Genomic DNA, 22283 nt, shown 5'->3' on the forward strand with positions numbered 1-22283 from the left:
ATGATGTCATCAATTTCGATTGTCACTGTAAATGTCCGTAGTATTTCACCTACCTTGTTCAGAAAAGAAAATCCATGATTTCAAGATGAAATACAAGGTGAAAGCCACTGCTAAGTTTTGTTGACAATGGTGGCCAGAGCATGCACTGTATAGGACATTTTCACTATGGCATCATTTGACTACAACTACCAGAATCCTTCAGTTTTTTGTTTTCTCATGCTAATTAGAGCCGTTGTTCTTTGCTGTCCACTGGGATTACAAAATTTGAATTTAAAAAGGAAAACGAAATGAATTCTGGTAGTTGTAATCAAATGACACCATCATGAAAATGGCCTATTGCACGCACAAGTTAGTTGTATGTGTCCGATTGTCAAAACTTTGAGCAGAGGGATAAACACTGTATAAAAGAATGTATGTTTATGAGAACTTGTCATAATTTAATAAAATGTTAAGTTTAAATTGATGCAAGAAGGCACTTCTAGAAGGACAGAAGTGTCTACATGTATGGAAAGCAAGGGTTTGTAAGTCTCGCAAAAATGGTCGACACCCCTTCTAACGAGTCATTTTCATTAACCAATCAGGTTGGAAAATATATTGGATTTTACCAGATGTTTTCTCTGAAGACAAACACCTGGGTCAAAATAAGGTAGAGCACCAGACTGGTGAGCAGTGGGTTGTAGGTTCGAGCCTCTCTCCTCCACAGAGGCTCCATCAGTGGAGAAACGTAGAAAAAAGGAGGGGAAAGGAAGAAAAACGGGGGAAATAAAAAATCGGGGGCGCGCGGGGGGGCGATGGTTTTAATTTCCCTCTCCCCAGGCTTTCTAAGAAGCCTCTGCGGAGGAGAGAGGGTTCGAGCCCTGGCTGGACCACTAACCACGGTTTTAAAAACTGGTAAGATGAAACTGTTAATGTTCAACTAATTACCCTAATTGAAGGTCATACTTGTTGTAAAACCATGTTCATCCACTGTAAAGAGGACTTGGAAAAATGTCCTATTGATCACCCTCGCTGACGCCAGCACAAGTACTATGGTCATGCTTTCAAAGTCTCTCTTAACATCACCAGTTCTTGGTAGCCTTGTTGCAGCTTGCAGTTGGTCTGTCCCAAGTCTATTGTTTACCTCTCTCCCTAGGCAAGTTGGTGCTAACATTAACCATACCACTTTGCCTGGCATTTTAGGGTAATGCCACTATTCGCCTCATGATCTGGCACTTTTATCAAAGTTTTTCCTCTCATTCCTGCTACACTTAATTCTCCTTGCATCCTGCACTATTGCCCACCCTCAAAAACCAATGGCAACATAGGCTAACAACGTTTTCTTGTGCTACGACCCTGTAAAGATTCCCCTTTAAAGACAAGGGTGAAAAAAAAACATGTAACAATGACCTTTTTCCATCTCTACCTCAGTAACAAAGAACAAATTCAGTGGTCAAGTTTGAGAATTTTTAATGACTCTTCCAAGTATACAAGTTTACTAAACAAAGTCAAGCCAAGTTTTACAAAGAGACATGTACAAAAGTGCCATCCAAGTTAAAATACCGGTAATAAAAATAAAATCAAGATTATTGCATTTAAATAGTTTATTACAGTACACCTAAGAAATTTGCAAACACAAGAAGTATATCTGGAACGTTTACTGTTCTGCATCCACAATTAATCCACAAGAAGAACCCACATAAAATAATTACCATACAGCCGGTGGTTTGTTCACCTTGTAACTGATTTGTTTTCTTTCCCAAAACAACAAACGTTACAGAAATAATTCTCGTGTTCAGTTTTATTAGGTGCACCATTAAACGGGAATTACAGTCGAACCTCAATTATCCGGACTCTTTGGGACTTGAGTAAATAGTCCAGATAATTGCAAATACGAATGTTAATGAGACAGTAAATATAAACGATGAAAATATAGAAAACATAGACTTTTTTCACAAATGGCGGCCGATAAGTTATTCTTTGTTTTCATGAAAATTAGCCTTACTAGCCTCGTCAACATGTGCAAAATCAGGAGCCCAATGGGCTCCTGGCAAAATTCAAAAGAATTTTTACTCTAAAACGAGGTTAGTAGGCCTAATTAACCTATATTGAAAAGAATAATAAATTGGCCGCCATTTATGAAAAAGGTCTATATGTACAGCATATAAATAAGCCAATCAGAATTCAGCTGAATGTATCAGAAAACATTGTTTATCTTGTGCCACTCACACTTTTTAAAGCAAAACAGATTAAAACCTGGAGATTAAAACACACATTTGGAAGGATTAATGAACTTTTTGTCGCTTCAATTTTCCAAGATCACATCTTATTAATATTAATGAAAAAATAGGACCAGAGAAGCAAGTCTGGATAATCCAAAAGTCCAAATAAGCGAGGTCCGGATAATCGATGTTCGACTGTACTCAGAAACTGGCCAACATTAAATAACCAAGCAACAACCCAATAAAGAATGAAGAGAGATGAACAGGTTCATTTGGAATTATATTTATCCTTAAAAGTTGGCCATCTCACCAATCCGAAAATCCTTCCATTTCAACTGGAAGAGAGGATTTGGCTAACTTTTCAGGTAATTTATATTAAATTATTTAACAATGACAACAACGTTTTGTTTAACATTATTTTGTCCAAAATATTTCATTCCTTTCTCAACAGAATTTAAATTGAATTTATAGTTATTGAATTATGCACTTTTTATATTACTCTTTTCTAATGTTCTCTTGCCTGGAACAAAGTGAAGTCCAGAATAGGCTAATGCCATACATTTCTTTTCATATACTAGAGTCTTAACATAAATTGAAACAAAAATATTTTTTGAATGCTTATCTGACTTGCGATCACCTGAAGTGGCTGCAAGCATTACCACCATCCCAATAAACAAATAGGTTGGAATGGAAAAAGTTGCATGCCTCCAAAGGTTGTCCGTTTGTTTACGATCATTTCCATTTAATCGGCGCGTCCAATACCATTTACATTTCAACTGGTTAAATCGAAAATTTTGGCTAAATGGAAACCCTGGTAAGCTGTCATATTTGAGTTGACAATTATTTGAAGGCACTGATCATTGGAGTAACCCAAGAATGTTGCTTTGTGATGAATGTTTGCATCCTTGAAACATCTCTCAAAACAGCCCAAAGAAATGAATTTTCAAATTCATGCATTTCAAAAGTTAATTGGACTCCAACTCTTGTGAGACCCCAAGAAAGATTTGATCTTCAACTGAAATTCTTAGATTTAAATTTATACATTCACAACCATGGAGAACAGTCTCCCTGTAAAAATGTTTTTGCTTACACACACACTCTCGTTCTCACTCTTCCTTATGTTCACCTGTCTTGAGTCTTAGTGCCTTGCGCTTCATTCTGGCATATGGACCAATGGCTGGGTCTGTAATGAAGTCGTAAAGTACTTTGGTCCAGGAATGATGCTGCGGCAAATCCTTGTAATACTCTGATGCGATCTCCCTCACCTTGGGTAATCTGGAGCCAGGGACGCTTGGGAAGTCGTGATGCTCATTGTGGTAACCAACGTTGAAGGTGACGTAGTTCAGAGGTCCATAGTATGAAAAGGTCTCGAATCCTTTTGCAAACATATAGTGCTCAGAAATGAAGTGGCCAGCTACAGGGTGAAGACCCATTCCCAAGAGTGAACTTGCGATCAGGAACACAAGTGCCTTGCCACCCCAGTAGTGTACTATAATGGCATCAACGCTGAATTGAATTACCATGTTGATGATTTCCAAGGGTTGTGGATTTTTGGGGTTAACAAACATCGGTCGCAGGCTATAGAAAAATGGCTGGAATACAACCCACAAAAATTTGGTGGCTGTGTTGAAAAACATGCGGGCTTCAAACTGTGTCGGCAAGTCAACATCAAGTTCCTCGTCACCCTGATATCTGTGGTGTTCCAGGTGATATTTCTTGAAGGAGATGGCGCATGGTACACCAATAGGGAAATTTGCTATAAGTGAAAAGATCCTGTTGTGTATAGGGCGGGCATGACCAAAAGCCAGGTTATGGGAGATCTCATGGATAGCTAAGAGCAGGGCATGGTTGATTACTCCACCAACAGAATATGCAGCCAAAAACAGAAATGGCCATGAGACATCTCGCATCAAGTATGCCAGTGTAAACTGAATCACTATCAAAAACATCACTTGGTACTTGAAGTTTGGATCATAGCCCATCAACTTCTTGATCTGGGGATATTTAGCTATAAAATAAACAAGAACAAAAGTAATTAGGACACTATTATTACTGAGCTCACAAATCAAATAGCCACATTCCAATTTCAAAATAAGAAATGAAAATGTTTTAACTCCTTGTTAGCAAAAAGACGTTTTTCTAGTACCTAGGATGCATGATAATGTAGAATAAAAATTCCTCTTCAGTACAACCAGTAGACTTGAGCCCTGACAATACACGTTGTATAATATATTATAATATATTTTACTCTCCAATACTGGCTTTTTGTAAGAAACGCCTTGTTTTAAGTTTCATCCAGACAAAGATGTGTTAGAGTCCTCCGAAAAGGCCACTTCAGCTTATGATAGAGAATAAAAATATTAGCTTGTAGTTATCTTCCTCTATTATTTGCAACCATGTCTCTGTTGTAAATCACAGTGGTTACCATGCAACCCTAAAACTTCCAGAGTGAAATAAAGTTAGGCTTTGGTGGACGTCAATCATGATCAAAGAAAAGCCTTTGAAATAATTTTGAATTCTGACCAAATTTCAAGGCAACATAGCCAGAAAATTGACAAATTACTTCATACCCTGACAGCTAATAAAATATTCTCTGATTTCCATTAGCCAGTTTGGCCCTCTTGTACCAAGGCAAAGTAGCAAAATGTCACTACATTTATCAGAATCTCCAGAGTTTTCAAGTAGAAATTTCCTTAGAGGCAGACGGGTTTGTTTCTCTCCCATGCGACTAGAGGTGTAAGAAATACTAATGCAGCGAGCAATAGTACCCGTTGGTTCTCATCAGTATGGGCCTGTTCGCATGGAGGTGGGGGACCCCGGGAAGGTGTGGTACCCCGCCTCGGTGGGGTTACCAATCTCTCCATACAATCTCTCTTTATTTCTTGATCGCGTTCACATGTGAAGTGGGGTACCTTACCGAGGCGGATTACCCGGTCAGCCGAGGCCGGTAACCCGCTTAGCTGGGGTGAGTTTTCTCCATGTGAATGCTGGAGGTGGGGTGGGGTGATGTTCATCCGGCCAATTGTCTCTTAATCAGCACAAGCGTGGCGAGCTTTTTCGCAGATATCACCTTCAAAACATCGACAACAATGCCATTGAAGAAAGTTCTGAAGGAGCTGAAGGTGCAATTGTCATGTCTGATAACCAAGCTGATCCATCGGTCTTGGATGAAGGTGAAGTGTCTTCCATCTGCCATTTTTAAATATATGTATATATATATATATATATATATATGTACTTAGCAACCACACACTAGCTTTCTAAACCTCACCCCAGCGCCCGAGGGTTGCATGTGAAGGCCTGTTTTTTCTGACCTCAGGTAGATGGGGTACCTCACCTTCCCGGGGTACCCCACCTCCATGTGAACAGGCCCTTATTTGCCACAAAGAAGTTTGGGGAAGACAAGAAAATTTATGCGAAAATTATAGAAGAACCACTGTTAACTTGAAGAAAATTAGTCAAGTGTAAATGTTATTTCCATGCTACACAAAGTAGGTATTTCAGTTTTGAAAGCGTAACCGGTTTAGACTAACTTTACGACCAATATTTGATATGCGTTACTAATTTCATTTCATTCTATTGTTCACCGATAGCAACTTTAACTATTTGTCTTCAAGCTCATCGCAAAATCACATACGTTCGTGTGTTTACTATACGTCAAATCTCTCCACTCGTGTTTGGTACTTGCGCTTTGCGAGCTTGCTCCGATTGTAAAATAACGTCAATCAAAAATAACGGCAAAACCGACTACGCTCGCTGGAGTCAAACAGTTTTGACAACAGCCGCCCGGCTAGCCCGGCGGGCGTACAGTATAGTACAAACACTTACGAAGGCTACGCAATTTTTGCCGTTAAACGTTTCCTCGAAAAAAACTTGCCAAACGCCATTTTACCGGCAATGTGTGAATAGACAAGACCTCTTCTTCGAATCACTATGTATGCCCGAGGCAAGTATAAAGTCATGCCGTATATTTTGAGTCTTTATGTACTCAAACGGGCGATGCAACGCTTCTTACCGGTATAATCACCATCTTACCTAAAATTTCCTTTCTTCTTGAAGCATGTGGCTCGGCCGTGTAAGACCACTCAAAATCGCTACGAGAAACTTGCCCTCCCATGTTTCCTTTGACCGGCAAACACCGAATGAAAAACAAAGTTGTGCAATCAGACACTGTCGAATATACAAATTGAACCTTGCGCGGCGGGCGGGGACAGCGAGAAACGCCTCGGTATCGAAACTCAAGCCTCACACCTCCCTCCTCAGGGTACGCTTTCCTCGTTTATCATTTCAATGAAAAGGTAATTAAAAATACAAGTGTATTTAGTTAAGCTTAGAAAAAACAAGTATTGTAATTTTATAGAAGCGAGGGTGAAATGTTTCCTCCCTTTCCAGCTCCTCGCTGGGAGAATGATTACAAGCCATTTGACCCGTCCTACCCTAAAGACAATTGTTGTCATTTTTGGCACATCACGCCACTTGGGTCAAGTTCAGTGAGCCGATAAATGGGGACAGCAGTCTCTTGAAGAGTCGAGATTGCGCAGTGATGAGAAGGTTGCATAAGCATGCAGCACCTGCCTGTGAACGCCAGTGTACAGTTTGCGTCAAAAACGAAATAAAATACAAGAACACATCGTTCTTTTTATCCATTCTTATGTTGATTTCTGCTTTTATGTTCAGAGGTTTTATGTAAAGGTTAGAAAATGAACGCGAGTTTTCTATGGGATATAGTGCCTACTACACAGGTATCAGTTTTGTAGCTTTTATTTATTAGACTGCAAGCAGTCCCTTTCTGGTTAGTCGAGATGGTGTGCTCGTAGCGCAGCGAGACTGGAGCGAGGAGAAATAAACGAGAAGCCCCGTTCTGCTTGTTCGCTCCAGTTTTTTTTTCGAGCTCGGCTATTTCGCGCGACCTCACGACTATCCAGAAAGGGACTGCTTGCGGTCTATTTATTTACTTATTTAGTCTATTTATTTATTTATTTATTTATTTATTTATTTATTTATTTATTTATTTATTTATTTATTTATTTATTTATTTATTTATTTATTTATTTATTTATTTAGGGGGGAGGGGGAGGGGTAGTGGTAGGGTTTCGTCAAGAAAATGATCATAAAATACTTAGAGAAGGATAAAGGCACATGAATACAATTCACTTATAATTAAAAAGAAAAAACATAGAAGAGCATTTCTAATTATTATGTGAATAAAGCTATCGTATCGCTTCAAAATCGGATGACTCAGGGGGCGATCCTAAAAGACAGAACGGTGGAATGGCGGGAAATCAACCCTTATCCTAAAAGACGGAACGGGTTACAGTTAGGGTTATAGTTTATTTGGGGTGATTTTCCGCCTTTCCGTGTTTTAGGCTTTGGGGTGCTTTTCCGCCATTCCGGCGTTCCGTGTTTAAGGATTTGGGGTGAATTTCCGCCATTCCACCTTTCCGGCTTTTAGGGTCGCCAGCTGGAGGTGGTCTGTTCTCACTGTCAAATTACGATACAGTGTGTACACGGCATGACTCGCGTCGTCTTTGGCATGTACGCAGTCGTTCGCGAATCTAGTATTTCGCGGCGGTCGGCTCGTTTACTTCCCCGAGAGAACGGGAAGTAAACAAACCGACTACGCGAAATACAAGAGAAGCGAACGACTTCGTACATGTGAAAAGACAGTGCCAGAAAGAAACCTCCGCTAGCAGGGTAAATTACGTACAAATTGCAAATCCTGAAAATTTTCGAGCTGTTAGGACAACTGCCCCTTGCAGGATCAAGGAACCCCCTAAAACCACCTCCCCCCCACCTCCTCACCTTCTCGTTCAAAAGTAGCATGAACTATCTTACCTCGTCTCGAGTAAACCCTACCTACCCCCCCCCCCCCCAATCCCCACCCCCGGGTCACCCCGGCCCCTAAACCAACCAACCTGTTTACTCCCGGAAAACTGGTAACGAGTCTCAAATTCAATATGGCTGCTCTGCTTGTCCAAAGAATGGCGAACAGATCTCTCCGCCTCATTCCTTCCATCTGTTGCATTACAGCTAAGCTGAGGTATTTCAGCGAGCAGAAAGTGAAATGGACAAACGAAAGATTCGACGAGGTTGTCAAAAAAGACAAGGTAGTGGTGTTTATGAAGGGTGTTCCGGAACAACCCATGTGTGGTTTTAGCAATGCTGTTGTGCAGATCCTTCGAATGCATGGCGTTGAGGGCTATGGCAGTTACAATGTACTGGAAGACGAAGATCTGCGGCAAGGAGTTAAGGAGTATTCAAAGTGGCCTACGATTCCGCAAGTTTACGTCGGCGGAGAGTTTCTTGGCGGTTGTGATATTATGTTGCAGTTGCATCAGAACGGTGAACTGATCGACGAACTAGAGAAGGTTGGACTAAGATCTGTGTTGTTAGACAAGGCAGAGGAAGATAAAAAAGACGCATGAAACTCTTGTGAGAACAGTTTGGTGAAATTTCCTGACAATTGATGGTTTGCATGTGACGTCATGGCGGCCATGTTGGTGGACAAGAACAAAAAGATTTTTTTCCTCGGGGAGTTAACTGCCATTTTTAGACAAACTATGTGAGCAAATTTTCTTCTTTTTTTTCCACGATCATGTCAGCAATGCAAACCACCTATAATCACAGTCTGACATTTTGACATTGTCCACATTCAAAATCAGGATTATGTAATCACTGTGTTTTGCAAAATGGAAAAGTGTTCCTGCCCTTGGTAGAAGCGGGTACAACAGTAATACGACTGATTGCCAAGTATTAAATTTCGAATAAATTTTCAGGAAAAGCGTTTTGATCGCAGAACTGTGACGGTATTACTTGCCAGTTAAATGTAAATAAAGTATGCTAATTTAAACCAGCTGTATGCAGATATAATTGGCAATCACCAAATTTTCTTTACAGGGCAGCAAGCACAGGAAACTGTAAGGACAGTAGTCCTTATTTAAGAACTCTAAAAACAATTTCATTCCATTTCTATCTATTGCTTTACATGGATGCTATGCAGCTCACACACTTTGTAGTACTTGAATATCCCCATTGCTGCAAGTTAAATACCTTAATTTCCACAATCAGCTGACCTCATACCTCAGTTGGTTAGAGCCCTGGTCATCTAATCAAGAGGTCGTGGGTTCACAGCAAACCAAATTTCCTTCACAGGGTTACAGGCGCAGCGAACTGCAAGGACAGTAGTCCTCACCTTAGTAGCCTATGGTAGCCGTACCCACTCCCGTTTTTCTTTGGTGGGTGGGTACAACTACATGTAGGCTATCGCTTTAGCACCCTTTAAAAAAAATTAAGGACGGTACCTTATTTTGTTACTGCACACACGTTCTGCACATCTCAAGATACTCGGGTTTCCTATAGGTGGTACCTACTAACACAGAGATATTTTTGTGTGGTTTAAAACTATGCGGAGAAAGCAGAACTTAGCAAGTGGTCTTGGTATCCAAAAAGAAAATTTGGCGTAACTGTGCATTTTTCAGAGATAATAAAGCTTCAATTTACAAAAAATGCCATACATTGCTTTGTATTCTACTGTTTTTTAGAATTATTGTTGCTTAATTATCTCTAAAAAATGCATGGTTACTCCCAATTCTGTTTTGGATTTCTATACCCTTGCTAAAATCTGGTTTTCCTGCATAGTCGTAAACAACACAAAAATACTTCTTTATTAGAAGGCACTGTCCTTAATTCCATTTCTGTAGATATATGTACCAGGTACTGGGATCAGAGTGGGGAGAGAAGGTTGCTTGGTTTGGACCCTGCTCTACCCCTCTCACCCCTCAGGAAATTCTAACGTAGCACACCACTTTCCTTAGGTTTTGAAACACCCCTCCCCCTCAGAATTTCATATGACTTTCCATGAGGAGATGGGCAGAGGATATTTCTGGGACTGCAGAAACCCATACACTCCTAACTCAAACACCGGCAATCTTAATCTTGTGAACCTTCAATACTATTCGAGTATTTTTTGCTTGAGTTCAAAGATAGAGGGAATCTACTGTATTAAGGAAAATGTTTGAGGTCTCCCACTGCTGCCCCCTCCCACCCTGGGTTACCTTCCACCTTCCTTTTCTCTTGGTCCCCTTCAGAGTCTTACTATGGTTTGCAGGATTCAAGGTTATTTCGGGATAGGATGTGGGAATCAAAGTGCAGTGATTCAGGATTTTAGACCTTGTTACATAAGGAAATGGCCAATAAGAATTAACAGGATTGCCCAAAAAACTCTTCAGGGTTTTGACAACAAAGATCAGCCACAAAGTGTATTTTCCTGGAATATCACACTTTAAGAAGAAATTATGCAATTTCGTCTTTCTAACTTTACAGTTGGATATTATGCATAGATACCACACATGCAATGGGAATTTCCAAGAACAGAGAAATGTAGATAATATTGAGGGCCATTATCACATTTATTTTTTTTATCAATTTCCATTACAGTAGAACATGGTCAAGATTTCAGTTAACTGATTACATAATTTTTAAGTTTAACTAGCAATACTGCTTTTGTTAGTAGCCAAACTTTTCATTTAGATGAGTTCGTCCATCTCCTGTCTGACCTGAAAATCAAACAAAGTCCAGAGGGCTTAAGTTCACAAATGATCATCACATGTTATCCTCTTGCTTCCTAATGTTTGTTTGCTTTGAAACTTGCTCAATCTGCATCCACTAGAACAGTCTGCAAGCACTGCTCTTAAAAGTGACAACAATGGCTATCACATATACAGTGGCAAACAGTGAAACTTTAAACAAAATGATTAATGATTAAACGAAAACTTTGTTATTTTTCCTGGTAAGGAAAAGGTGATAACACCAAGCCTGCAGACTGCCCCTTTACAGAGGTCCATGACTAGATTTTCCCAAAAAAGACTGAACTATGTTCTGATCAAGCAACATCTCTGTGACAAAATGATACAGCTAACTGTAAGAACAACAGTGGAATCTCTTTATGGTGACCAGCAGCTAATTTCTCAAACATACAAATTCTCTCAACGTAAATGATAAGAAATATATGAAGAAAAGTCAGAAGAATATGCATGTTGATCAATGCATCAGGGGAGGTATTCTATTTTATCAAGGAACAGGTTACAGACCTTCAGGGGGCATCCATGTAGCGTATGTTGGATCACTGACAGCTTCCCATTGAGAAGGTACATTGTATGATCGCTTTTTCTTCTTCTTTGGGCTTGCCGTATTCTAAAAGTTAGAACATCCATTCATTTGGTTGATATCTTACTTTTGTACTGAATTCAGTGGCAGGTTCAAAGGAAGGGGTGAGGGGTTGTCATGCCCGCTATAAAGAGTTGAGCATATCGAATTTGTCCTGCGTTAAAGCCTACTTCAATTTTCAAAAATGTCTGATAAAGCACCCCTATAGAAAAACGCCAAATGAAAACTCCCTCTTCCAAAAAATCCTGGATCTGTCGTGCTGAAGTATGTACAAAGGATATTATATAACCATTAAAAGAAAAATGCATAAGTGAGACTGATTTGCTGTGGGACAAGCCACATCTAATTTAGCAAAAACTATGCATCGCTGTCCTAGAACTTGTTACCAAAGACCTCCCAACTTTGCTTCACTCAGAGAAAGGGGTTAATTCAATACCCTTTGCAGTTCATGTCAGACCTAACGAAGTTTGGAAGCTACCTGAGAAATCTTTCATAGGCATTAATGGCAGTAGAAATCAAAATAAAGTATTGGTAGGAAGCAACTCAAACTGACAATATGATAGACCTCAGGGCATGGCCAGTTGCTGCCTTCTAATAAAACCAATAAGAATCTCATTCTGAAGGCCTTAAGTCAGTCTTTCAACAAATGCTATAAGAATTTATACAGAAACTGATAAGGAGAATGTTTTTGTTAATGCAAGAGAAAGTCAGGTAAATGTACAGCTCACGTTTTCCTCTGTTTTGTCGTTTTCTTCTTGCTCTATATCTTCTGATCCAAATCTTTTTCTTCCTGCTTGACTTTCATTCTCTAGTTGCTCAGAAGTTTCTGTGTTTTCACAGCTTTCAGTCTCTTTTTCTCTTGATGGCTCTTCAACTAAGGTTTTACTCGGTGTTTTATTTTTTCTCTTGGGTAAAGTTGGTAGCACAGGAACAGCAAATTCTTGTTTTCTTTCTGAAAGATTTTCATGATTTGTATCACTATCGTCAACTTTCACAGGAGTTTCCAAAACAGCTGCAGGGTGATGCCGAGAATCTGTATCCTGGTCCACTGTTGTGACTGCAGTAGAATCACTTGTTATATTTTCAGTTTCTGTTTTCCTTGTCACTTCATCTAAACATGGAAAGAAGAAAGCAAAGAGCACCACTAGTATCTTATGTCCCTGTTATGGTACAGCACTTTAAAGTAAGGTGGTTTCTTCTAATTTATTTCTTGAGAGATCAGCCAAGTGACAAGCTCATTAGTTTCTCGACTCAAAACTCGAAAGACTTGTCTTGAAACTCGACTTGATCCTCAAATTTTTCAAGAATTGAGTCTTGAGACGTGACGATCTAGATGCGAGGGACTGTCTACTTACTTTTGAGCAGTCTCAAGCTCTTACTTCTTCTCTATTCATACAATCCACAAAATGCTTACCATTCATAGTAGCTGACACAGATGAAGCAGGCCTGGGTAGAAATATAAAAGAACAAATATCCTTTCAGCTACTTAAACAATATTTTGAACAAAATTCACAACAGATACCAGAGAGGAGTACAACTAAAATGAAAGAAGACCTATGCCACTGCTATATATAGTTTACCATTTCTGACACAGAAACAAAAACTGGTCAGTATCTAACAGCTAGAATAAATACTTCAGGTTAACATCTTTTTAATAAATATCACTTACTCTGCAACTGGAGGGAGAGTTGTTGGCATTGCAATATTCAGAAGTTTAACAAGTCTTTGTCTTTCCTATCAGATGCAAAAGAAAACAAGTCAATGTACATCAACCTTATTAAGTCATTGCAGTGGACTGGCAGGTGGCAAGCTTTCAAAGTAAAGTCCCTCTGTTCTCTCATCCTTGTCTTCTCTCTCGTTCTCTTCCCTCTTCCCTTTTCTCCACTCTCTTTACTTTTCTCTTCCTTTCCACCCTTCTGACTCTTTCACCCTCACCCCTCTCCCTACCCCCTCTCCTCTCCCCCTCCTCCCTCCTACACTCCTTATTCTTCCCATCTTGTCTATACCCTTATTTTTTTCTCCTTTTCTTCCCTCCTCTCTTTCATCTTCTCTTCCTGTTCTGTTCCTCCCCCCCTCTCCTTTCCCTCTCTCTCCTCTTTCCTCTTCATCCCCTATTCCATTCTCTTCCTACCAATCTTAGTCCCTTAGCTCTCTCTGTCTCTTGCTTCTCAACCTTCATTCTTTGTCTACCATTTCCATTCCAGTTTCTCTCCTCAAGTTCCTTTCAATTCACTTCCTTTAGCAGTGAAATATAAAATTCAAACACCTTTCTCAGTTCAAATACTTTTCTTCTTATCTGCGTCCTGGTTGTCTTGTCGATGGATGTTCCAAGAGAATTCATGTAATCATCTAAAGAGTCAGCACTCGCTGAGTTTGCATCATTGTTGCCTGAAGAACATCAAAGATGGCAATAAATCTAACACCCTCAAAACAATAGGGAACATTGTTCAATTTGTTTGAAACTGGATTCGACCAGCTGGCTGTGATTGTTCAAAGAGCGGTAAGTTCTACGTAATAACTTGTCATCTTCAATTACACTTTACTAAAAGAAAGACTTTCAAACTCACCAGTTCCATCTTTCTGCAATCTGTTTTCACAATCTTGAATTTCACTGTCCAATTCCTCAAGCTTTAATGTCTAAAAAAACAACAAATAAGTTATTGGTTTTTAAACCATGTGAGCATAAGTTGGATTCAAAATGATAAATGGCCCATAGCATGTTGTGTTAGATAACTGACTGAGGCCTTTTAAATGGCTACGTGTAAATAGGCCATTTCCGAGTTGCTTTGGACCTCATTATGAAAGCGAGGCTAAGTGCAATACTTTTCACATGAGAATTCATATGCAAACAAAACTAATTCTCATATGAAAAGCTTTGCACTTAGCCTCACTTTCACAATGAGGTTAGACGCAACTCAGAAATGACCTATTGCCCTGAACAATGTCTAATTCAGGTCACTAATTAATTACAAGATTGCAGGTATTACTTTGCTACGCAATGTACCATAACTCACCAAAGATTCATAGGTTTCCATTGTTGGTTTATCTTTACCAGCACGCTTCATCCTCTGGATTCTCTTCTTCTCAACTAAGACATAATCAAATTCAACATAACACTGCAAGTTCCATAAATTGTTAAATTGGAAAAAAAGGGTTTCCTGAATTAACAATAATATTGAACAGATATATACATAAAGTTTAGAGAGTAAGAGGTCAAGCATGTTTATCATAATTATTATTAACACTTTCCATTCTAAAAAGGTTATTTCAGTAGTAATTAAGAGTGGACAGGACTTAAAAGAATTCCAATGGCAAGAATGACTGCTTGATGGTGGATTGGAGGGGCATGCTTGGGTCTCTAAAAGTGCATCTACATGTAAGGCCCCTTAGGCTACAGAGCGTGATGATGATGATGATGATGATGAGCAATAACTACTCCCCTCAGAACTAGATGGTTCACAGCTCCTTAATTTTGTCAAGTGAAAGTTAAACAGCTAAGTTTGCTGGGCTGCTATCTTGAAAAAGATACAAAGCAAAATCTGGGGAGAGCACAAACTACTGAGAGGGGCAAGAAGCAGATAATGTGGGGTAGTTTTTGATTTCCTGAACTCAGCACTCACACAGGAAACAAGGAGACAATGAACAGTTCACATCAAGATCAGCTTCCTCACTTGCAATCTGCAGTATCAGTTTAGCTCAAACTCAATCATTAGTTTTCAAACCAAAAACCAACCTACCTGATCCTGTCCTATCCAGGAAGGAATCTTCATCACTGTCATAAAAATCATTTTCTTCCCAGTTTTTCTCTTTATGCTTCTTGCTTTCTGGTGAAAATAACACATGATTTCTGTGAGCAGATTAATTCTACCAATAAATAAGTAATATATACATAATATTACGAATTGACAACTTCACGTAAGTCCACAGTGAGTAGCAGGCATGGAAAAATATTATGAAGTGCAACAAAGAGCATGAAGCGCGAGGAAGGGAGACAGGCGAGAATGAAAAAAGCTCCTCGCATGTCTCCCTCCCTTGTTCACCCTATATTTTTAATGCGCCTCCCACAGAGGCTCACAGTGAGTCACCATCATTACCATGTGAGGATTGCCTGAGAAGACCTGCCGCATCCAACATTCTGCAAGCTTCCTGAGCACACTCAAGCACTGCCTCCTTCTTCCTTCCAGTGACGGCAGCTTCAGCATAAAGAGGCTCTCCACTTGGACCATCAATAGGAAGTCTGCAAGGTGAACAATAACCCATTCAGTGTTTTCAAAACAAAGTTTGTGCACAGTTTGGCCAGTTTAAATGGACAGAAAACTTTCACACAGACACGCAATTCAACATTATTTTGTTTTTGATAGACAAAAGTTCAAATTGGACAGCTCATTTCCATTAAACAATGACAGTCCAGTTCTGTTTCACACTCAACACATCCTTTGTTCATCAAAAAAAATCTTTCTTCCAGTAAATAAAGCTAAGGGTGTGTTCAATTGGCTCTCTTCCCAAAAAGGGATCTTTAGCAGTACCTACAATGATTACTAGTAAGAAATCATTCATACAAGGTTTCTGGAGTTACTGGAAAGCAAAATTGCTCTTAAATATTATTATTGCGTATAAATGAAAGTTTGCAGATACGCCTTCCCAAATTTACCTCTATAACAGCTATTCCCCTTCTTCTTATTCTGGAATAAGGTCAATCAAATGCAACAGAAAATATTCCCCCTACATACAGCCATTTTTGTTGGTTGCCAATGCATAAAAAAATGTCAGGCAGGAAAAGAGAAATTGAACTAACAACAAAAAGTGACGTTTTCATGTCATCATGATGTCAGTTTTAGCATTAATTTTTACTTGTCTTCGCTATATTTGTCAAGCAGGTAGTATAAATTAAATAATTTACATATTAAACCTACTTCACTTTGCAGTGATAGACTCTAGCATGCCCTGGTCCTTTCTCTTCCACATCATACTCAAGTTCAAGCCCTAATGAACATCAACATTACAATGTATTAATTATTCTTAAATAACCCTTTCATCCATTGCATAGTAGTATATGGCTCTCAATTTTCACAATGTGTTCTCCATTTTGGCCTGTGAACTTCAAATGAAAGCCACTGACCATAACTTTGGCATGGTATTGCTTGTTTTTTAAATAATTGGAATTCCCTGCTACTTAGGACTTGCAAATTTTAGAGTGGCAAGGCAAGGCAGGTGATAAATGAATCTGGGAACAAAGGGTATGGTAACCATGACAAAAAATAATAATAATAATTAAGCAGATAAAAAGAAATGGAATAAGTACAAATTAAAATGCTTTCAAATATAGTATGATTCACTGGTAAATGGAAAAGAGGCAGGCACTCCATAAACCAGGAACTACATGTAGGAATGGTGCATGTAGGTATGGAAAACACAACCGGATAAAAATCATGATTATGTTATGTCTTCAGTGCCCCCCCCCCCCCCCCCCAAAAAAAAAAAATTTCTTTGGTTCATGATTACCTTCTCTCTCAAAGAATCCTCTGAGAGTTTTTTTAGGATCCTTGAACTGATGATGTGCCTCTTGGTCAACATCTCCAAACTCAGGTGGATAAGCAGGCTCCTCGACAGCATCTTCTCCTGAATAATAGACACCATTTTTTTTTGTACATACATGTACCCTTTACCTTTTGGCTCTGAAATGATGTATGATCTCTAACCCTTTATTATGCCAATATCAAAATGTATTTTCTCCTCACTGTTTTCTCTATCTTTCTTAGTGTACTAGTTGGGAGAATTTGTTCAAAAATCAAGAAATTTTAATTTTCTTAAGTCTCATGAGAAATAATCTCTCCTTTCAAAATCACTTTTTACAACTACAACCACTACAATGTGACTAGCATCTAATATTATTATTAGATGCTGGTCACTATCAGATATGGCATTTTATAACTGACCATCCACAATTCTCTCAATGGGAATGATCCAACAGGCACCTGGAAGGTCCTGGGTTTGGCTCTCACTGGAAATACTCGGAATTTTTTTCTGAGTTTATTTTGACTTAAGAATTCTTCTTCATTGACTGCTAACTACAGGCTTTTAGCCAGAAACTGAAAGTTGGGCATCCAAGGAGCATGCTCCTGGTAAATTTTTTAAAAGATGAGGTGAATTTTAAATGCATTTCCCCAAAAGGGGTTGTCCATAGGATCCTTGGATACCATTCTGGCTACAACATTGGTTAGATATCTTCAATTTTAAATCAGAAAGTTTAATCTCACCCATTCCCCAGTCTATTCCTGTGTTCTGTTCACCCTGCTTTCCTCCTTCCCTCTCTTTCTTCCATTCATCATATTCTTCTTCTGTCATTACACGTCCCACTTCACTACTCCTAGGCGCTGCTTGTTCTGTTGGCGCTGGATCTGAATCAGATTCTTCAGGCTCCTCAGGACCCTGAACAAAGAAGCAAAGAAAGATGCTCTTTGCATTTTATTCCTACCAAAATGACCTTACAGATGGTATGCTACAAATGAGAACCGATTAAGCTGTAGCATTGATCACCAAAACAAAAATGACCAAGTTCCTTGAATCTCCTTCCCGGCTGCATTTTGTGTCAGTTACGTCAAAGATCTTCATCATGGGTTTCCAAATCACTTGGCATACTGGCACATGATTGTAGTCCTTGGAGTAAAAATGGTGTAAGAGGGAGGTATGCTGGCTTTTGATGAAAAATTACCTAGGCGTTTGAAATCTTCCACCGTTCAAACCCACTGTTTTTGTCCAAAATATCCAGGAGTCTTCTGGCGGTTGGCATAGCTTTTTCCTAACGTAGGTGCTTTGGTGGCCACTTGGCATGAAACTTTGAAATTCTCAGCGTATCTTCAGCATTGGACGTACACAGAATGCACTCTGGGTCTCGCTGTGGATCAGAGGTTAACCCATCTGACCACTACGTGGAAGGTCACTGGTTTCAACAGGGAACTTACAGCCCTTTTCAGTGTTTCCTGCATAGCGGAAGTCTTTCGACATTCATCTTTCGACGCAGTCTTTCGACGTGCTATGTAACCAGGCCCGCATGTCCACTCACAGAAATGGTGAAGACTCTGTCCGAAGACTTGCGATGGCGAGTGATTTATCATAGATACATTTATGGTTCTTCTATCGAGGATACTGCACAAAGTCTTTTTGTTTCAAACCGTTTCGTTTCCAACGTAAGGGCGTAATATATGAGAGAACCAAGGATGTAAAGACTGCCAGGAGGCGAGGAACACTACGAGTGCTGTCATGGGAGTGAATTTGTGTTCATCGTGATTTTATCTTATTTTGGAGCAGTTTTCAGGTATTTTCAGTTTGAAATATTGGCTTGTAGTCCTTTTTTTCTAGTCCACAAGTACTTAATACTTAGTTTCCTTCGCAGCCGTTATTAGGGTCATCACGCAACGCTCCTCTTCACTAAGTGGGGAGGAGACTACTTAGTACTATGACTTTCTCTACACAGATCATGATAACATCACATCAGCAATAATGTCACATTAGCAGTCTTTGTAAATAGCACCACTTCTCTGCCATTTTCCTCAGATTTTTCATCAATAGGGAGACCGAAAACTTGCATACCTGTGCGAAACTCAGCGTCTGAAACAACTGGCAATTCCACCATGTTTGCGATATGTGACTTGCACACGATAGGCCTGGTTGCATAGCTTACATAGCATGTCGAAAGACGACGTCGAAAGATGAATGTCAAAAGATGTCCGCTATGCACGTAACACTGAAAAGGGCTGTAAGCAACAGTGACAGACACTACTAGAATTAACTGATGCATTAGGTCATAAGAGTATTTTAAAATCTGCTTACCTGAAGAATAAATAACCTAGAACTTCCCCCAAACTTAAACACATACCCAACACGCAGTCGGTAGTAGCGTTTAGGTTCCAGTCGAGACTTGTTCACTGTTGTTCCATGAGTGCTCCCAAGGTCATAAATGTAAAAGCCTTTCTCACTGTTTGAGGAGTCGCTTGTCTTGTACTGGATAACCGCGTGATATCTTGACACGGACGGGTGTTCTAAACTAACGTCACAATTAGGAAGCCTTCCAAATACGTGGAACGGTTTACTGGTTAGGTCAATATTAGATATAATACAGCCATTCTTTAATACTTCCAAATTGTACAGATCATCAGGAATTCCACTCCAAGAAGGAACTTTGTAAGGCAATTCAGGTATTGTTTCCTTCTTTTCTTTCGTTGAAGGCTTTTCTTTTAATCCTTCGTTCGTTTTCTCCGTTTTCTCCGGAGGCTTTTCTGGAAGGCATGGTGGAGGCATATTATCAGCGTGATTGACTTTATCCTCGTTGTTTTCTGTTGACACACAGTCGTCCGCCATCTTGGAATAGCCCTACACACGTCGTGTAAGGTGCATGTAATGTATCGTAAGAAAATGACTCATTCCTAGGGGATCGAGGGGGTGGTGTAGCAGGAATTTGGAAACCCGGCTATTTGCAAAATGGGGGGAAACAGGAGAAAGACCATCTCCACACCTAACCAAATTAATTTTTTTCTCATACTCAAAAGTTCCTGATTCCATTCCCTGTTTACTTTTTTAAATCTGCTTTGTATAATACTTCAATCAGCCCCAACAATGCCTTCCACATGTTGTAGCGATAAGTTTTCTTGTTGCAAAATGGCAGTAATGCAACCTAATTCCTGGGGCTTTCTGCTTGTCCCAATTAACAAGAGAAATGCCCTGTTAATGATGTTTGCAGTCACGAGAGAGACATGATGAAGGCTTGCTTTTGATTTTGTTTACTTATGAAGTTGTCACTGAAGGTTTCTCTGTTCAGCCTGTCCTTTTTGCTGACCAATTTTTATGAGATATATAGCCTCCAAATAAGGCGTTATTTTTTGCATTTTTCAGACGAGTGGACCACTCACCTAAAAAACACAAGAAAATAAATACGCCTGTTCTGCAGGCTATGAGAAATAGGGTGATAGGAAACAAAACATTTTATGGGAATAACCAACACTTAACACAGCAAACACTCTTGAAATTATGTTCACTGGCCTGCCTTTCTTGTATTTCCACCTTGCATCGCAACAAGATAACAATTCTCAGAAAAGTGGAGGTGGGTAGTGCTGGATACCTGCCAAGCCACAAAGCAGGAAGCTACATATCCAGCACTATTCAAAGACGCTGAAAACAATACAAAAACAAACAGATACAAAACAATACCAAACCAGAGGCTAGAAAACCCCAATTAGTCACTTTAATTCTGACCAACTGGGGGAGAGAAACCCGGAACAACACCTGGAGGGGAATAGCAAATACTAACAGGACACTAAGTAACCAATAAGAGCCTATGAACAAGGGATATCCTCAGGTTTGGTACGTACTGCACCAGCTGGCCAGTGAAAAGATGACTCGACACACACGTTTTCTATGAAGAATCTGTGCATTTTTCAGACAATCTTGTATTTACAAACCTAAAGATGATTTACAGATAGGAGTAGTAACAATGCTTTAATATGTGTACCATGTATGTACTATCTGCTAGTTGTAAAAATAGAAAATTTTAGTGTCTTGGGTCAAGTACTATTTACAAAAAAAGGGAAGTTCACTGCCATCACACTTCCTTCACTAAGGCAGACACCATATTGTAAAATCTTATAGAATACAAAACAAAAATATACTAATTAATGATATTCATTATACCTTAGTATAGAAATCATCATTTTAAGCCTGTTCCAGGTAAAATGGTGGCATGCAAAATTATGATGAATATGAGAAAGGACTAACTGGAGAGAACTTCTTGGAAACTTCTTCCTAGATCTGGTCACCTCTCCTTTTTTCCTAGAATGCGAGAGCAGACCCCTTTTCCAGCTTTTGTTTCACTAGCGGCAAAAAGACATCCTATGGTGGGTTAATCAAAAGTCTGAAAACTAAGGTATGTACCATAGCAGGCTGCTTTTCCCCTAAACCATGTTGTTTTGCATGCCGTACAGTAAAAACCTGCAACTAAGAACCTACACTTTTGGGAAGTAGCCTAAACAGGTTCTTATATAAATGGTAGTTAACAAAATTTTAGGCTGCTTAGGTTCTTAAAATAGGTTCTTAATTCTGGAGAAAAGCAAATAAAACTCAGCTGCAAAACAAGATGGTTATTGGCCTATTTTATTAAAAAATATATCATTTTTACAGTAATGAGAATCTGCTTTTTTCTTCAAATAGTATTCTTTTGCCTGCGAATACAGCCGCTTCTCGTCGCTCCCGGCCCCCGAGGGGCATTTCGCGAGCAATTCTCTCGCGCGAAACGCCCCTCGGGGGCCGGGAGTGATGAGAGGCGGCTGTATTCGCAGGCTAAGTATTCTTGCACTGCAGCTGTAATGTACTAAATATGATTTTAGAAAATAAGAACCTGTTTTCAATTTTTAGGCTAAACAGTTTCTTGTTTATACTGTAGGGGGTATAAATCCAAATTTTAGGCTAACAGGTTCTTAATTTTCAGGTTCTTACTTTTACTGTATTTCCTTTGCTTTTAATAAACTGAACATCTGGAACAGGTTTCATGTAAAAAATGTTAAGCATGAGCCAACATTGAAAAAATCATCAAAAATGCATGACACATTTATGTTAAAATTTTAATTAAAATCCTAGTTTTGTGTTGTTTTCTCCTTTTTTTTCCCTTTGGACGCTTGTACTTTACTGCAGAAAGGGACCAGGGAATTTATGACTGTGAGGATGAATTGACTTGAATTATTTTTTTGACATTCAAGAAACTAATGAGTAATCATTTTGTTATTTGATAGTTAAGCGTTAATGCTTACCAGAATTTTGGGTCAATCTCAACTCAAACTCAAGTTTTAACACAAACTCAAGTGTGAAGTCATGGATTTCCTGATGCCCCACAGAAAGATTTAACAGACCAACTAATGAGTAGCTTCTATGTTT

General features: G+C 39.3%; 3 protein-coding genes and 1 long non-coding RNA gene across 4 annotated transcripts; 2 read left to right on the forward strand and 2 right to left on the reverse strand.

Annotated features, from left to right (window-relative positions):
- Positions 1 to 800: 800 nt before the first annotated feature.
- Positions 801 to 3213, forward strand: LOC146487828 (uncharacterized). Its single transcript, XR_014868098.1, has 2 exons — positions 801 to 2340; positions 2373 to 3213. It is a non-coding gene; the product is annotated as an uncharacterized LOC146487828 (long non-coding RNA).
- On the reverse strand, positions 1430 to 6393 carry LOC146487829 (sphingolipid delta(4)-desaturase DES1-like). The gene is made up of 2 exons (XM_085127693.1): positions 6234 to 6393; positions 1430 to 4206 (listed from the first exon to the last, which is right to left on the reverse strand). Exons 1-2 carry the CDS (start codon positions 6313 to 6315, stop codon positions 3305 to 3307), a joined length of 984 nt encoding a protein of 327 aa, XP_084983819.1. The 5' UTR covers positions 6316 to 6393; the 3' UTR covers positions 1430 to 3304.
- Positions 6394 to 8131: 1738 nt separating this feature from the next.
- On the forward strand, positions 8132 to 9051 carry LOC146487830 (glutaredoxin-related protein 5, mitochondrial-like). Its single transcript, XM_085127715.1, has one exon. The coding sequence runs from the start codon at positions 8156 to 8158 to the stop codon at positions 8621 to 8623; it is 468 nt and encodes a 155-aa protein (XP_084983841.1). The 5' UTR covers positions 8132 to 8155; the 3' UTR covers positions 8624 to 9051.
- A 1536-nt stretch (positions 9052 to 10587) lies between these two features.
- LOC146487831 (kanadaptin-like) lies at positions 10588 to 19741 on the reverse strand. The gene is made up of 14 exons (XM_085127710.1): positions 19194 to 19741; positions 17621 to 17792; positions 16866 to 16982; positions 16277 to 16346; positions 15458 to 15600; positions 15101 to 15187; positions 14378 to 14451; positions 13931 to 14000; positions 13630 to 13751; positions 13033 to 13097; positions 12778 to 12809; positions 12092 to 12474; positions 11288 to 11390; positions 10588 to 10753 (listed from the first exon to the last, which is right to left on the reverse strand). The coding sequence occupies exons 1-14, from the start codon at positions 19719 to 19721 to the stop codon at positions 10704 to 10706; spliced, it is 2016 nt and encodes a 671-aa protein (XP_084983836.1). The 5' UTR covers positions 19722 to 19741; the 3' UTR covers positions 10588 to 10703.
- Positions 19742 to 22283: the final 2542 nt, after the last annotated feature.

Source organism: Pavona decussata, unplaced genomic scaffold (genome assembly GCF_977016875.1).
Source record: "Pavona decussata unplaced genomic scaffold, jaPavDecu1.1 SCAFFOLD_13, whole genome shotgun sequence".
Classification (NCBI taxonomy): domain Eukaryota; kingdom Metazoa; phylum Cnidaria; class Anthozoa; order Scleractinia; family Agariciidae; genus Pavona; species Pavona decussata.